Genomic DNA, 16,496 nt, shown 5'->3' on the forward strand with positions numbered 1-16,496 from the left:
AGAACAATAAGAACAAGATAATTATTTACATGCTTATTCCAGTTTACAGTAGCGGATCGCTGCAGCCTATTTCAGCAGCTCAGAAGGCAAGGCGGGAACCCCTCCTAGACAGGACTCCAGTTCCTCACAGGGAACTCACACAAACACACACACACACGCACACACACACACTCATACTGGGATCATTTAGGCATGCCAATTAACCTAAAATGCACTTCTTTGGGATGTACGAGGAAACTGAAATACCTGGAGAAAGCTCATGAAGACATGGTGAGAACTTGCAAACTCCACAAACAGTGACCCCAGCTGGGAATCTATTTTCTCATCAAAATTATAACTAAACAGCATTGAACAAAATTGAGACCTGCTGTAATGATACAAATTACAATGGAGATTGACCTGAAAACGTTTTGCTAAGTTAAAGAAGGCAGACACCAAAGGCCACACACGTATTGTGTGATTCCATTTATATTAAATGTTCAGAATAGGCAAATCCATGGTGATAGAAGGCAGATTAGTGGTTGCCAAGGGATGGAAGGTGGGGGATAAGTTGGGCGAAAATGGAGAGAGACTGCTAATTGGTGCTTTGTTTCTTATTTGGGTGATAAAAATTCTCTGGAATTAAACAGTGGACACAACATTGTGAATATACTGACAACCATTGAATTATATACTTTATTATTTTTATTATAATTAAAATGGTGAATTTTATGTTATATTAATTTTATGTCAGTGAATATTAAATATTTTCATGAATAACACAATAGAAAAAAATTAAGCACAATATTTCACTAGCTACATTTTTGAAGATATAACAAAACACAATCATCATCAAAGTCTTTTTATTAAGATAAATCCAGTAAAATTTGTGCATTCACATATAATCAAAACTGCCCTTCTGAAATAAACATTTGTATTTATTTTAAAAATGGGAATACAATTTCATTTTTCCCAAGCTAATAATAAAGTTATATTTGGGAAAGATAAGTTTAACTCTTAACATTACATGAAAATAGTTCACCTTCTTTATAAAAGCAACCTGCAGAACAACAAGAATGTTGGATGAAACTATTTTTTTGGGATCCCTCACTTAATGAAATTATCACATATATAAAAGAGTAAAATTAAAATTCAAAGATTTGACACATAACTTACACAACACGAAATTCACTCGCAAAGTTGAAAGCATATTTTTTTCTATATATTCCACTACTATAATCACAAAATTTATAGATAAATGTTTCATGTTAGAAACTTTATGGCTAATAATCAATATGAAGATGTTCTGAAATTAAATCAATGCTAAAGAAAGGCTGCGTTTATAAAATTTTTGATAAAAATATTTATCTCTATTAACTTTACAACATGAAGGTACATGTTACCAAATTATGAAACTACATAGGGCAGTTTTAAGCAATACTCTGCGGCTCCTCTTTTTTTCCATCTTCTTCGATCTCATCTTCCTCTTTTCCTTCTTCCTCTTCTTTTAAATCTTCTTTCTCTTTTCCAGCTTCTTCTTCATTTCCACCTTCATCTTCTTTTCCATCTTCTCTCTCTTTTTCATCTTCCTTGACTTTTACATCTTTCTCCTCTTTTTTATCTCCCTTCTCTTTTCCATCTTCATTCTCTTTTCCATCTCCTGTTTCTTTTCTGTCTTCTTCCTCTTTTTCATCTTCTCCTTTCTCTTTTCTATCTTCTCCATTTCCTTTTTCGTCTTCACCTTTTTTTCCATCTTCTTTCTCTTTTGCATCTTCTCCTTTCTCATTTCCATTTTTATCCTCTTTTCCATCTTCTTCCCCTTTTTCATCTTTGTCTTCTTTTCCAGATTCCCCTTTCTCTTCATTTTGATCTTCTTTATCTTCTTTCTGATCTTCTTTTTCGTTTTTTACTTCTGCTGCCACTGCTTCTTTCTTTTCTCCTCCCTTTTCTGTGGCATCTTCAATATTTTCTTCTTTTCCTTCCACAATTTCTTTTTCAGAAGCTGGTGCCTGTATGCATAGTGAAAAGAAAAACAAGACTCTGTCTGTAAATTTAGAACCATTTCCCCTAAATATTTACACTGGATTATATCTATTTCACAGAAAGACTAATGCTTCATTTAAAGAAAGTAATTTTCCTGTGAAAGAAGCCTGCTAAATATCACATTATGAGAAAACATTCTAAGAAATGAGATTAACTAAAATATGTCCACAGAAATATCTACAAATAGATATTTGAAACAATAAATACAGAAACACTTATAAATACTTTTATTTCAAATATGAAGAAGCACAAAGTAAATACTTAAAGAATGACAATATATTTATTCTATATCAGCAATTCTTAATGAGGACTATGCATGTAAACAAAATATAGTCCTTGGAAAAATAACATATTTTGTTTCTACAATAATGATATTTTTATGTAAAAATTACTTGAAAAGTACTGTACCAGATATTATAAGATAACTTACAAAAGATTTTCCATATTTGCATATGTTTGGTTTATAGATTTGGTGGCTACATCCCATTTTCAGTGTTTTATTACAGCACCTAAAAATGTTGTATGCATTAAATATGCAAAATAAGATTAAAAACATTTATATAATGATTTGCTTTGCCATCTGCAGAGGAAATAAAAGAATCATAAATTCTGGAAAAGGGATTTACAAATAGCCTGTGTACTGATAAAAGGAATAAAGATTGGCCTGTATTTAATAAGAAGGTCGTTATGTTAGTACTAAGTCATAATCATTGGCATTGTTCTAGTAACAGCAATGCTAAGCCACTGCTCGCACTACTGGTCCCTCTAAATTCTCATATTTTAAGTTAATTTTATTTTCCTCTTAGATACCATTATACTACAGAACCACTGCTCACTTAATTTTTTCCAACTTGTAAACTAAAAGGCAAATAGGATTTCTTTCAGTTGTACCCATTGTTAAACTTTCAAATAGATAAAACTGTTAACATTTGAAGATACCTCTGTAATTTTGGCTTCTCCATTTTTAGCATTTTCATTGTAGTCTTCTTCAACAACTGCTTCTTGCTTGGTTTCAGCAACTGCTTGGGCACTTTTATCTATGTTTTCTTCCATCACATCACTTTTTGTCTTCATTTTCTGCCAAGCAATATAAAACAATGAAAGTAAATATACAATTTAACCGCTGTGTTGATTAAATGGTCACAATTATTTTACCAGCTGTTGTAATAATTTACGCAAATTCTTTAAAGTATCACATATAAACCTGGTATCAACAAAATTACCATATAATATCTTCATTGTAAATTTCATTGTAAGCCTAAAGCAGGATTAAAAATGAACAATGTTCCCTTGATATAAACAAAATAAATTTTCTTTTAAGTTGAGTGATATAGATGAGAGGTAACCAGTTAGAATGCTGACTAGTTGCTGCCAAGGACAAACTGCTGGCATCAAGTTAGATTGATCAATTAAACTGACTAGAGAGGGTCAGTTTATTTCTGTCAAATCTACTTAATAAGGAACAGTGTTTTGTTGACTGTTAAGCCTCCATTGGTAATAATTAAGAGAAATGCTGTTAGTGAGAACAACAATTTAGATATATTTTTAAAAGAACTTATGGTGATGTAAGTGTTTCAATCTTTGTGTCTACAAGTTTGGAATGCCCTGATTCATGACGACTTTACCAAGAAAATTTTTTGCCTACCTGTGTATATAATAGAAAGACCACTGGATTGAGGGGCCAGAAAACCTGTGTTTGAATTCTAGATCGGCCACTTATGTGATGTGATCTTGAGCAAAGGCATAAGTATCTTTGAGGCTGTTATTTTCATATACAAAAAGAGAGTAATACCACCCACCTCACAGGGATGTTACAAGGAGAAAATGAGAAAACACATGAAAAAAATGCTTTAGAAACTGTAATTTGTAATTTAGATATAAGTTATTACTCTTTTAACACATGAGAAACAGAGCCAAGGAGGGTAAAGTCTATGGTTACATAGTATATGTTTTAGTCTAGCCCTATTTTTCTTTTCTTTTCTTTTTTTTTTTTTTTTTCCTGAGACAGGGACTCCCTCTGTCACCCAGGCTGGAGTGAGGCAATCTCTGCTCACTGCAACCTCCTCCTCCCAGGCTCAAGCAATCCTCCCACAACAGCCTCCCAAACAGCTGGGACTACAGGCACGCCCAGCTAATTTTTGTATTTTCTGTGGTGACGGTGATTTGCTATGTTGCCCAGGCTGGTCTCAAACTCCTACGTTCAAGCAATCTGCCCATCTCGACCTTCCAGAGTACTCAGATTACAGGTGTAAGCCACCACGTCTCGCCTTACTTTTCTTTTCAAAAGAAAATACGCTGTATTTACTGTTTTAAAAACTAGTAAGTTGAATATTTAACCTTACATAATAGTGGACTTGAAAAGTAAAATGAAGAAAAAAAATAAACCTTCTTTTCTTTTGTCACCATTAAATATATCAATTATTACTAAAACTTCAATTGCCCTAAGTTTAGCAATATTTTTTAATAAAGGATTTCATTTATGAACATGATGACAGTTTATACTTTCTTCAACTACAAAGTGATAGGATTAGATGCTCTCTAATGTTTCTCATAGCTTTAACCTTTTATGATTTCAGGAATTCAACCAATATTCTTATGTATTAAGCAATTAGCAGTAAACTAAATATTGAGATTATATCTATTTCTACATGCCTTTGGCCACAACACCAGAGTATATAAGTCCATACAAAATCAATTGTGTCCATTTAAAATTAACATATGCAAATACACGTTACATATATATTATATATATATAATTATATATAATCTTATATACTTTGCCAACTATAAAATATTATCAAATGTTAGTTACTACTTTTATTACAAAGCACAACTTTGCGGTTACTACTGTTTTCACCTGTTGTTTTCCCAGGGAAACAGTACTGTCACTATATGATAGCAAAGGCATGTAAATTTAATGGGCCTATCCAACTGAAATTGTTTTGTCTCTACCCAGTGAAAATGTCAAAACACTGTGGACAATCACAAAACAGGAACAAATAATCCCCACCCAAGGGGTTTACATGTATCATATGATAGAATATAATATATTACTAACTGAACAAAATATAAGCAAAGTAAAATGATCAGCTGTATGCCATTTCAAAAATTATTTTTGAAAAAAAAAGCAAATTTATTTCAGTATTCTAAGTTGAATATTTACCCTTGAACTTGATGTTCTTTTGGGTTTCACCTCTGGTGTAACGGGCACAAGCATCTGCTTCAAGTTGTGGGAAAAGAAAAGAAAAGGAAAAAAATCATATTTGAAGAAAGAACGCTAAAAATGAAATCCAACCTCTGAATTAAAATAAATGAGCATTAGGAAAAAAAAATGCATTTCCTTGGTGTGAAAGTTTTTCTTAAAACTTCAAAAATTAATCGTGTATTGAATATTTTAGGATTCCCTAAATTTTAAAATGACATTTCACAATACATGGGCTGCTTTTTGAAAAGATTACTTACAGCAGACAACCTGGCAGATCTTCTCTTTGGCTATAAGTTAAAAACAAAAATCTGTTAAGAGAATTATGGATACAAAAAGCTAGAATTATTTTTATTGAGGTCAAAATATTTGGTGTAACAATATATAAATATTGTCATTAAAGAAGCAATTGTGAATTTGGTTAGAAAATACAAGAGAAATATAAGTTTTGATTTTTCCCTCCTCTGAACACTTTACATACTAAGGAAAAAGTCCCAAATTAAGCTTAAGCGGCTAGGCTAAATTAACACAGTAGCTAGTAACAAGGAGCACATTTAGAAATGAAAATATAGTCTTTTCTTGCCAAATGACAAAGCAATTATTTTGCTTAAAAGGAAGAAGTTCTCTCCACATCTGAACAAGCGCAATAAGGTCTTAAATTCGAAGAAGCTTGCAGTTTTTAATACTTATTATATATACATTTTTTTCACACTCAGTATATTTTTATTGTGCATTAGATTAAAATTAATAATATGCATTGACCAAAACATTAGATTAACAAGGCCATAAAGGTAAACTGAGAGGTTTCTTTAATATAATTGTCACACAACGATGATTCTCACTTTGTAGGACATATAGAAGATGGCATACTCTAGGAGTTAGAACAATATATATTCAATGCAATAACAAAAACTATATAGTACTTTAAGAAATGTTTCACATATGTGAACAGTCATTTAGAGCCTCAACCTTCTAAGGTAAGCAACATGTAAGCCTGTAAAGTACACACACCAAATGATAGTCTAACCCACAAAACACCCAAATAAAATATTAGCACATCTCTAATGTCAAGAATATTTCCTTACCATCATTTCTATTAAAAAAGTGAAAAAGCCTTTTCTTTTATTCTGAATGGCAATTTTAAAAAGTCCTCTCTTCTGAAATTCGGATATATATTTTTGAGAGAGCCCACTGGTATACCATATTGGTACTCATATTGTACAAATATACCAACCAGCATCTATTTTTTAGCTGCTTATGTCAAGTTTATAAAACGAGTGGTTTTTCCTAATAGATGCTAAGACTAAAGAAACTCACCTCCTGCCTCATATCACCTTGACCTGCAGCCTACACAGAGGAGAAAACCACACAGAAATAAGGTCATTGATATAAACACATAAATCAGAAAATACTGCCTGCGGATTACAAATTTCAATATAATTGCTTATTACTTTTCCTGGGTTCCTGCTCAAGTAGACACGTGTTGTTTCTTAGGAACCATGCTACATACTGCTGTTTTACTAATGTGCACCAAGATGCAAGTGCATGCACAAGACATACTTTTACACAATTGATAGTTAATTTCATCCTTTTGTGTAAATTGCATCTCCGAAAAGCAAACCTTTGTAATTTTGAAATCCACCTGCTTTAGATAATGTAAAAGCCAAAAATGTGGGGGTGGGTCAAATGAAGGCGGAGCTTCATGCAATTTCGCTTTCTTGCCTTATGTTTGCCATGCAGTTGTACCTATCTTATCCTCTCCACTGATTCTGGACTATTTTCTCCAAGTTTTGCATGCAAGAATTACAGCCCCCACAGTGTTTTGTGGAGGAGACCTCTTTGTTACAAAGTCAATGCTTTATTCTAAGAAACTGGCCGCCGATTTTAAAACTTCCCGCCACTACCTGCTTTAAGGTTGCTGTCAGCTCTGGAAAACAGCAAGACCTACTGCACAAGTATAGAAAAGCACAGTGGCGGGAATCTAAGGAAGGGGGGATGGTGATTAGAAACAGTTGTTTTCCATATCTGAGCAGCCCTTTAACCTGAGAATTATCAAGCTATTGCACGATTCATGCAGCCACAGAGCACGAGGGAATTTCAGTATTATTCCTATGTTTTAGGAATAAGGAAGGCGGACTTGTTTATAGGAATAATCCAAAAACAATCATAATGTCTTAGCACAGTGTTTTACGGTTTTACCAAGCAATGAAACAGCGTTCGATTTCACTTCTAGGGGACTAAGAAAAAAAACGCCGAGAGTGAACTTGTTTCCTGTCTGAGAGGAGCCAGGAATTGTGAAGTGAGGGTTTGCAGAAGACCTGTGGAGCTCGAAGGGCTCAGATCAATTCTGCACTACTAAAGTGAACAAATCCATGCTATCCCAACATCAGCAAGTTTATCCGACGCTGTTTCCTTATAATCTTCCCATCTTTAGCTAAAGAGCTCGGAAAGGTCCAGCTTTCTCACCCCTAAAGTTTCTAATTACAGCGGTGAATCTCTGTTCTCCAGGACAGTTTGAAGTCTGCGCCGCCTAATGGCACAGGATTACCATTGCATAGCCATCTGGCCTGACAAGAAGTGGAGGAGGAGGGAAGGAAAAAAAAAAAGAAAAAAGAAAATGGGAAGAACAAAGGCAAATACAGGAGAAAGCCATGGCTTTCGTTCCCCAGACGGGACGGTTCCCCGAGAAAAGCCGGTGGCAGAGGAGGAAACTGAAGTATGGTTGGGAGAAGTGTTCTCCAATAGGGTAAGCGGAGGAAGGGGGTTGGGGTAGGAAGCGACAGCCCAGCGCTATGGCTGTTTGTAATTCAGCATGGAGACACCTTTCAAGAGATTCTCTCCTTAAACAAAACACTCCAAAAGTGAACTACCAGTTGCATGCAAGACCATCCTAAACCTTACACCGACTGCTCTTTGCCCTTCTCCCCCTTTCCGTTTCATTACATCACAAAATGGAAGAAGCCAAAAAGCTTTAATAAAAACCAACCAAACAAATAAATTCTTCCTATTAGGAAATAGGTAACTCAGCAGCTAATTCCCCGTCTGTCTTTCCATTTCACTTACCTTTCTTTTGGGCATTGTTGTAGCTCTCTATAGGAGATCTTACTCAGCAGAAAAAAAGCCGAAGGCAGTCACTGCCTGACTGCTCCAAGAGCAAATGAGTTTTCAATGAACTAATTGCAGCACGACCTGTACTCTCCTCTGAAAAAAAAAAAAAAAATCCCTCGTTATTGGCAACATTAAACACGCCAAGACGCAACCAAACTACGTGAATGGTTAACCGGAGTGGGAGCCACATTGGAGTGACAGGCTCTCAGGCCAATAAGGAGAGGCAGCCGGCTTTGAGGGGCGTGGCCCGCGAACTTGCCCGAAGCCCTCGTTCCCTGTCGGCTCTAACCGCTGGTGTAGTGGCGGAGCACGCGAACTTAGCAAGGGCTAAGCGATCAGGAATAAGAACGGCAGGAAAGCCAGAGCTGTCTTGATCAGTTTTTTTTTCTTTTATGTTATAATGACAGGCGAAAGCCACAACAGTTGCTTTCTTCACAGTCTCCAAACCCGCCACCCTTCCCTATTCCTAGCGGGGAAAGTGCTTTTAAGACCAGTTGAGTCTGGGCTCCGGTCTTTCCCTGCCACCTTTGGCGGGATGATGTTGAACCGACAGGAACATTCATTCAGAAAGCGCAAAAGAGTGGAGATGTTTCGCTGGTGTGGGAACATCCTGCCAAAGCAGAACTGTGGTGCTGGCAAGAGGAGGGTGCCAAAATGGCGTGTTTTCCGCAGGTGGAGAGTAGCGACAAAACCGGGAGCTATACCGTTATCCCACTTGGAGGGGGTATACGAAGAATTCAGTGGGACTCCGAGGGAAATGTGTAATAGCAGAGGTCTATCCAAATGAAAAACATTGAGAATAGATTTTTAATCTGAAGGTTGCATTTAGTGAAAGGACTCAAGAAGGTGCTATCCACGAAAGTGTTTAGGACTCAGAACCTAGACTAGCATAAGGCGATTGAGCTACTCGCCTCAGGCACAAAATTTAAGCTTGTGACAAAAACCCAGGAGACTAGGATGAGGCGAGTGAGGTGAGTCATGCAAGTGCAGGGTATGATCCTGTCTTTATTTAAATTTTTGATATTTTGTTCATCATGGACTTTTTTGCAAGAATTTTGATATTTAAAAAGATTGTCTAAAAATATTAAGTATCTTCATTACTGAGTTTCTAGGCGGCCCTTTAAAATTTTTGCCAAAGAAGAATGTCTCCATAGCGTCACTCTAGTCCCAGCCATATTTAGGTGACTTTCCACTGTAAGAGAGGCTTATAGGTGCCTTTCAGTGTCAGTTTCTGAGACCTAAAGGTTTCAGGGTTGAGGTGGAGATTGATGAATAAATTACTTGGGAATAAATATGATTAAAATAGAGGATCTAATTCCCCACCGCCCTTTCTCAGAGGCGCCTTGATGTGGTTGTTGTAAGAGCTACCTGTGTATAAAAGTGCTCCCAAACAACAACCCAAATCCTTATCCTGGAGGGTTAATCAAAAAAGAAATTTAACCTTTTGAACAGTTACTTTAGGAAGAATTCATTTGTGTTCATGTAGGTTAAAAATTTTGGAATAATCAGTTTAAGAGATAAACACTGTGTCTGCTACAGAGTGCCAAACCATCCCTTGAAGCAAAAATACAGCCTAATAGAATAACCCATTATAATTATTATATTTACTGTTGTTATATTATTTTTATTTTGTTATATATTTATATTATTATTATTATTATTGCCCATTCTTCCCCAGCACTGATAGTGTGGAATTAAATAGATCAGGTAGAATGAGCCTGCGTGACTGCTGCTCAGTTTCCTTCCCCCAACTTCATACTGCATTCTAATTCAAGTAAGTAAATCAGAAAGACATTTAAATTGCTTCCTTCGTCCACAGTTATTGGGATAATCCCTAGATGTTCCTGATGTCACTTTTTGCCCTTATGGTAAAAGCATTCCTGGGTGAACCTAGATATGTTTCAATCCTTTTATTCTCCAACAGTTAGAAGATAAGCATAAAAATTGATTTTAATATAAGGATTGCCTCATAAGGATAAGAAGAAAAATGAAGGGAATGAAAATGTGTCAGCAGTGGAATGCATCCATTCAACAAATTCTTATTTAGCATTATTTTGTGAGTCGGATTTTGTTTTTGTAGACTAGCTTATGAAAATGCGAAACCCTGTAGCATGCAAAGTTGCATTACACAGCTTCTGTCTTTAAGGAAATTTTATAATTTTGTAGGATTGAGCAAACAGATGCTTACCTATTTACAAATCAAAGCTGATTGTATTATCTGAATGGTGCAATCTAAATTCAATAATAAAACAGGAGGGAAGGCTCTTTTAGGACTAAGGTAACTTGGCAAAGGGTTTGATTGAGGAAGTGGAATTTGGCTTGCCTGTGAACAGTTCGGTAGACTGTTACATTATAGCAAATGCAGAGGCAGGAAAAGTTTGTACTTGTTCAGGGAACATAGTGCCTAATCCAAGTGGGTTGAAACAAATTATCTTGAGGAGCCTTGGAAGGTAAAGCTTAGAGGTTTGAAGCAAAGCAAAATGTGCAGATCAGTGAGCTCTAAAACTCCTCTTAAATTTGTCAGCAATTTTCTTTTTTGGCCAGTTTTTCCTTCTTGAAGGCTAACGTGTTGCAACTGTGATTTATATCTTATTAAATTGAAAAAATAGTCATGCATGCAAAAGAACATTTTCTAAGTGTGAAACATTCTTCTGTTTCTTGACCCCAATCCCCCATCTCCTCATGTTCTTCCTTCTAACCATTAACCAGAGCGGTCCTTTACATTAGCAAACCTGTTTAGGCTCTTTGCCTTTGCAGTATTATTACCTCTGACTGCAGCCCCATTCTCAAATATCTTCACCTATCAAATGTGTACCAAACTGTTTAGACCCAATCCAAATATCACCTCTTTGACAAAAGCCTTCTTCAATCATTTTAGCCCTAAGAAATTCTTCCCTCCTGTTATACTATACAATTTAGATTGTACTACTCATAGGACACAAGTAAGCTTTATTTTTCCTTTTTTTCCCAACCACTCCATCAAACTTCTTCAAATTGGGTCAAACTTGTATATACTTATTTCCCTTTGCCTAAATATTTACTCAGCACATCACACTCTACATACCTTCTGTAGAATTTACTAATTTTACAATATATTTTTCTAAAATTGATAAATTATTCCAGAGTAAAAAGGTTATTTTTGTGTAATTGTCTAAGTGAGACTTTTTACTGGACTATTGTTTCTCTTTTTAATTTATTAATGACTAGGAAAATTGATTGCCTGACAATTCTCCACAGAATTCCCTAATTTTACCTGGCTATTAAGCATGGCTACTACCACTCCCAAAATTTACAGGAACTGTAACGTGTCCATTTAGTAACCAGTTGAAAATGACACAGGAAGATATGAAAATTTACAGATTAAAGACACCAACATTAGGATATATTGACAGAGAATCCAAAAGAAAATATTATGTATTTATGAGAAAAGGAATGCTAGACAGCCAAGATAAAACAGGTCTTCAAATGTTCTGTATATTCATAGTTTAAAATTATATATATATGTGATTAATTAAAAGCATTGTAGATACACTACTTTGCATGCAATGGGATCTCAAAAATACTGATTGACTAGTAAGAAATATTTTATTTTCTCTGTTAAAATATCTCTAATTTTGACCTCATGCAACACCATTATTATTCCTGTTGTATTTTAATAAAATAAAAAATTGGAAAACTATTTACTATTGTCAGCAAATAATGCAAGAATTCTATCATTATTAGAATACAGTGTTTTAGATATTTTTTGTTGGTATTTTCAGAGGGTAAAATAAATACAAGTCTACAGTGAGCCAAATACATCAATACACTTATTTCTGAGCCTTGTTTAAGATTGATATGAGAAATTTATTTGAATTGATGATGCCACTTAGCTGAGACTGACTCTGGAAAAACTGTAATTCTGGTGACCCAAATCTTCCTATGTCCTATGTTTATTTGCAGCAGGCCAAAGACTAATAAAATACTGAATTAAAGAGTGGCCACTGATATGATAGATAGATTATTTTTCCAGTGGTAAAAGTAAACTGAGCTGCTTTCTAGGGGTAAAAGGAATATAATACATTTTATGTTTCTATTTGTAAAATTTCTACCAACTTTTAAAGTAACAATTTAAAAGAATGCTATTTTTAGGCTTTCAGACATTCAACTTTAGAGGATACTAATAGAGATTTTCTAGTTTCAATACCCTTGGAATACAGATGAATAAACACAAGCCCAGAGAGCTTAAATGACTTGCCAAAGATCATCTATTAAAATTTAAGCAGTTGGCCGGGTGTGGTGGCTCACGTCTGTAATCCCAGCTCTTTGGGACGCTGAGGCGGGTGGATCACCTGAGGTGAAGAGTTCAAGATCAACATGGCCAACATGGTGAAACCCCATCTCTACCGAAAATACAAAAATTAGCGGGGCGTGGTGGTGGACGCCTGTAATCCCAGCTACTCGGGAGGCTGAGGCAGGAGAATCGCTTGAACCTGGGAGGCAGAGGTTGCAATAAGCCGAGATCATGCCACTGCACTCCAGCCTGGGTGACAGAGCCAGACGCAGTCTCAAAAAAAATAAATAAATAAATCAGGCAGTTTTTTTCACTTTTTTACTAAAAATTTTATCTATGGTTGTAATATCAGCAATTATACAGTTTATACAGAAATGTTAATGACTAAATGACACATTTGGTAAACACGAATTATGTTCCATCTCAATGACCTTAAAACTCAAGAAGAAACTCTGGCTGTCAACCTACTTCAGATATATCTTTTTACTGATTCATTGGGATCTTAAACTTGTATTCTCTAGTCAGTTTTCTATACCTCAAGAAAGTAGAAAATTCAAAAGAGAGAAACTACTTTTTACCTTAATCCTTTATTTGTTTTTTGGTCTAAAGTAAGTCTAGTGAATGTGAGTTTTTAATCTTGAACGTCCAAATGCTTGCCCATGTTTTCTTCTTTCCCTTGCCAGCAAAGAGGTTTTCAGATAAAATTGCGGATGAGATTCATTATTGGTTAAATGTTATTTGAAGATTTCTAACATCCAGTAGGTGTCATCATTTACTTGAAAAGAGTTTCAAACTTTCTTACTTTATAAGATTTCTGCTTCCCTAAAACTTATTTATAATACATAGTTATTGTTTAAAATTAAAAGATTAATTGTATATATTAAGATGTACAACATGATGTTTTGAAATACATATAACGAAATGATTACTACGGTCAAGCAAGTCAACATATTCAACAACAAAAAAATTATTGTTTTGTAGTAAGAGCACCTAATATCTACTCTCTTAGAAAATGTCTAGGGTATTTACTAAATCCTATCTATTGAACTTAATTTATACTTTTGGTATAGTTGATATCTATGTTTTTGCATGAAATAGAAGACTTTTAAAATCTTAATATGATTGGAATGTTTAACCTTCATCCTCAACTTATAGAAGCACAGATATTAATTCATAGCTTTTAAAATATGGAAATGTAGATTGTGACACTTCTGAAGTTGTGCGGCTATTGTGGCACATTGAAAAAACGACATCTTTAGTTTAAAGCAATTATATTTTCACTTTATTTATTTTAATTGGCCTTAATGTTCAGGCTTTTTCTCCTTGGAAAGTTCACTAATGCTGGTTACTCTTACAAAAAGAAATGAAACAAGAATCCAAGAATTGATAAATGCCCCAGGCTGCCTACATGAGACAAGAGCCTATTTTCAAGAATAGATCAGTTTTCGGTGTAGTCCAACTGTTCACTAGTGAGGGTTGATTAGAAATAATCACCCTTCATGAGAGAATAGTGGTGACCTGTCGAATAGGTTGTGTGTTAGAAACCAACATCTTTATTAAGAAAAATATTCAATTTAGTAAACTGGTGTCATTTTAACCAAATGCTAAAGTTAAATGCGATTTTTTAGATGTCTGTTACAATTGATTTTCTTCAGTTTGTGTTATGTTAGGATTTTTTTTTTCCTTTTCCTGTTTTGGGCTTTATCCATTCACTTAGAGCCTTACTTGTCATTTTATAACAAGCTTCATATAACCTACGAATTGTTTTATTTTGTTGTAAATTATTTGAAACACATGGGCCATCAACTGGAGTTTGCTTTAATTTAGACACATTTAAGGTGAGATGAAATGATGTTAAAACTAGTTGTCTTTAATCCTCAAAGTGTAGATATGAACACTCTGATGAAGTAGTAGAGCTCAAGTAGATTTTCTTGTATGGGGAATTGGCAATCTATGCTATTGCTAACATTAACTATATAGTCCTTTAAAAGGATAAAAGGACAAATGGCTGTTCAACAAAGGTGTGAAATTTTAAAATGCTCTAGAATGCACAGCAAAGGTAGAGTACAGGAAGGAAGAAAGAAAGGGAGATTCACTAAGGAGGAATCATTAAAATTTATGTCTTAAGAGTCATATTTGGAGGCATTATATATGTGTGTGTGTGTGTGTGTGTGTGTGTTCTTACCTTCTAAGGACATGGTGACATTCTCACATTTACTTGTTTTTCAAGGAATCATTCTTTTTTGTTTGTTTATTTCTATCCTTTTTTATTCAGTCTATGCTCACTTCCTTTGTTAAACAATAGCTGACATGCTTCAATCATTTACACCTACTCAAAACCTAAAAAGATTATATTTTATATTGAAATGAGTAACAATTCAAGCAAATGGACATGCTCAATTCTCACAAATTTTAATGACGATAGTATAAATCCACATTTACATATTTTCATTATTTCCAATAAACTAAGCATATCTTTGGAACTCCTTCCCTTGGTTTCAGGGTTAAATTGCCTAAGTGGAAATAAGATAATATTTTTAAAAATATGCTCTCTAAATAGTTTACTTGTTGGAATACATATTGTTTAGTCTACTTCATATACAGACACATGATCAATTCATGTTTAAGGGAAAATATAATTACTCCTTCAGTTTCCTATTTGTTTTTATGTTCTAGTTTACTTCTAAATTTATTGTAAGATTGGATACCATTTAGCACTTAATTTCTTCTGAATAAGGCCCACACTGGAGATAAAAAAGGGAATAAAATATATATGGTTCATGCTTTTTTGGTTTGTGAGATGGGTTTTGCTCTGTGAAAAATATTAATATTTGTATAGCTCTTGAAAACAGAAACATTGTTTTGTGAGTTTATGCTATTTTTTGTCTATAAATGTAGCATTCTATTATATTTGGTTATCTTAATTTCATCTTTAAAATAACTGTGGTAAGATTAACGTCTTGAATATTAATTTTTGCTTTGTTTACATTTTAAGAGCTTACTCAAGTCTTCGTTTCTTCCAGTCAGCCAACTGCTAATGACTATTTGAAAATTACACTGGCTAGGTTCTTGGAATTTGTGGAACTTGTTTATTAGAGAAGAGACTCCAAAGAGTAGGAGAGAGAAAAAGAGCCATATTGAAGGAACTTTGAACTTTCCAGAAAGCAGAGGAGGTGACATGATGTGTGACGGAAAAGAGTAACTATTTGCACATAGTGTCCCAGACTATAAAGTGGCTGTGGGACGCCAAATCAGAAAATAGGAATAGTGGAAGAGGGTCATCTCTGAGAATGATTGGGAAAGAAGTACTTCAGAGACAGGTGGCAAGAACTGGCACTGGAGAGCAGCACCAATTTACGCTCTGACACAGAAGCATGCTCACTTCGATACTACAGCATTTGGTACCTGAAAAATTATTCGTTTTTAAAAATTGAATAGATTGAAATAGCTTTTTTTGATTTGCATATCTTTAATTACGAGTGAAGCTGAACATTTTTTCATATGTTTGATGACCATTTGTATTTCCTGTCTGTGAATTTTTCGACCATATCCTTTCTTCTTCTACTGGATTTTCTCTTTCATTTTTTCAGCTCTTAATAGTGGTATTTTTTTCTAGAGAGAAGACTTAAGCTTTTATGTAGTCTTATTATTTTCCTTTATTGCTTCTGGTTGTGTTTTCCTTTAGAAGAGTTTCTCTATTCCAAAAGTATAAACAAATACATTTACACTTCTCTTTATAAATTATATAGTTTTACTTTTTATAGTTAAATATTTGTTCAGTCCTCTGGAATTTTTTTGGTTTCAGGAGTGAGTGGGGGATACAGCCTTATTTTTTTGAAAATATAAGCCAGTGTCTCGGCAGCATAGAACTTACCATCTTCAGGTAAGGAA

At 34.5% G+C, this 16,496-nt stretch overlaps 1 protein-coding gene across 9 annotated transcripts in view; it reads right to left on the bottom strand.

Annotated features, from left to right (window-relative positions):
• Positions 1 to 827: 827 nt before the first annotated feature.
• HMGN5 (high mobility group nucleosome binding domain 5) overlaps positions 828 to 16,496 on the bottom strand; it is a 94,479-nt gene continuing 78,810 nt past the window's right edge. For 5 of the 9 annotated variants that reach the window (XM_054471129.2, XM_063660327.1, XM_054471132.2 and 2 more), the window contains 6 exons: positions 8,288 to 8,425; positions 6,542 to 6,571; positions 5,485 to 5,514; positions 5,186 to 5,239; positions 2,962 to 3,099; positions 828 to 1,988 (listed from right to left, as the gene is read on the bottom strand). In XM_054471129.2, coding sequence (XP_054327104.1) covers positions 1,410 to 1,988; positions 2,962 to 3,099; positions 5,186 to 5,239; positions 5,485 to 5,514; positions 6,542 to 6,571; positions 8,288 to 8,302 — 846 coding nt within the window. In that variant the 5' untranslated portion in view covers positions 8,303 to 8,425 and the 3' untranslated portion in view covers positions 828 to 1,409. Of the gene's footprint in view, positions 1,989 to 2,961; positions 3,100 to 5,185; positions 5,243 to 5,484; positions 5,515 to 6,541; positions 6,572 to 8,287; positions 8,426 to 16,496 lie in introns of all 9 variants that reach the window. The other 4 variants (XM_054471127.2, XM_054471128.2, XM_063660329.1 and 1 more) reach the window with 3 other exon arrangements.

Source organism: Pongo pygmaeus, chromosome X (genome assembly GCF_028885625.2).
Source record: "Pongo pygmaeus isolate AG05252 chromosome X, NHGRI_mPonPyg2-v2.0_pri, whole genome shotgun sequence".
NCBI lineage: Eukaryota > Metazoa > Chordata > Mammalia > Primates > Hominidae > Pongo > Pongo pygmaeus.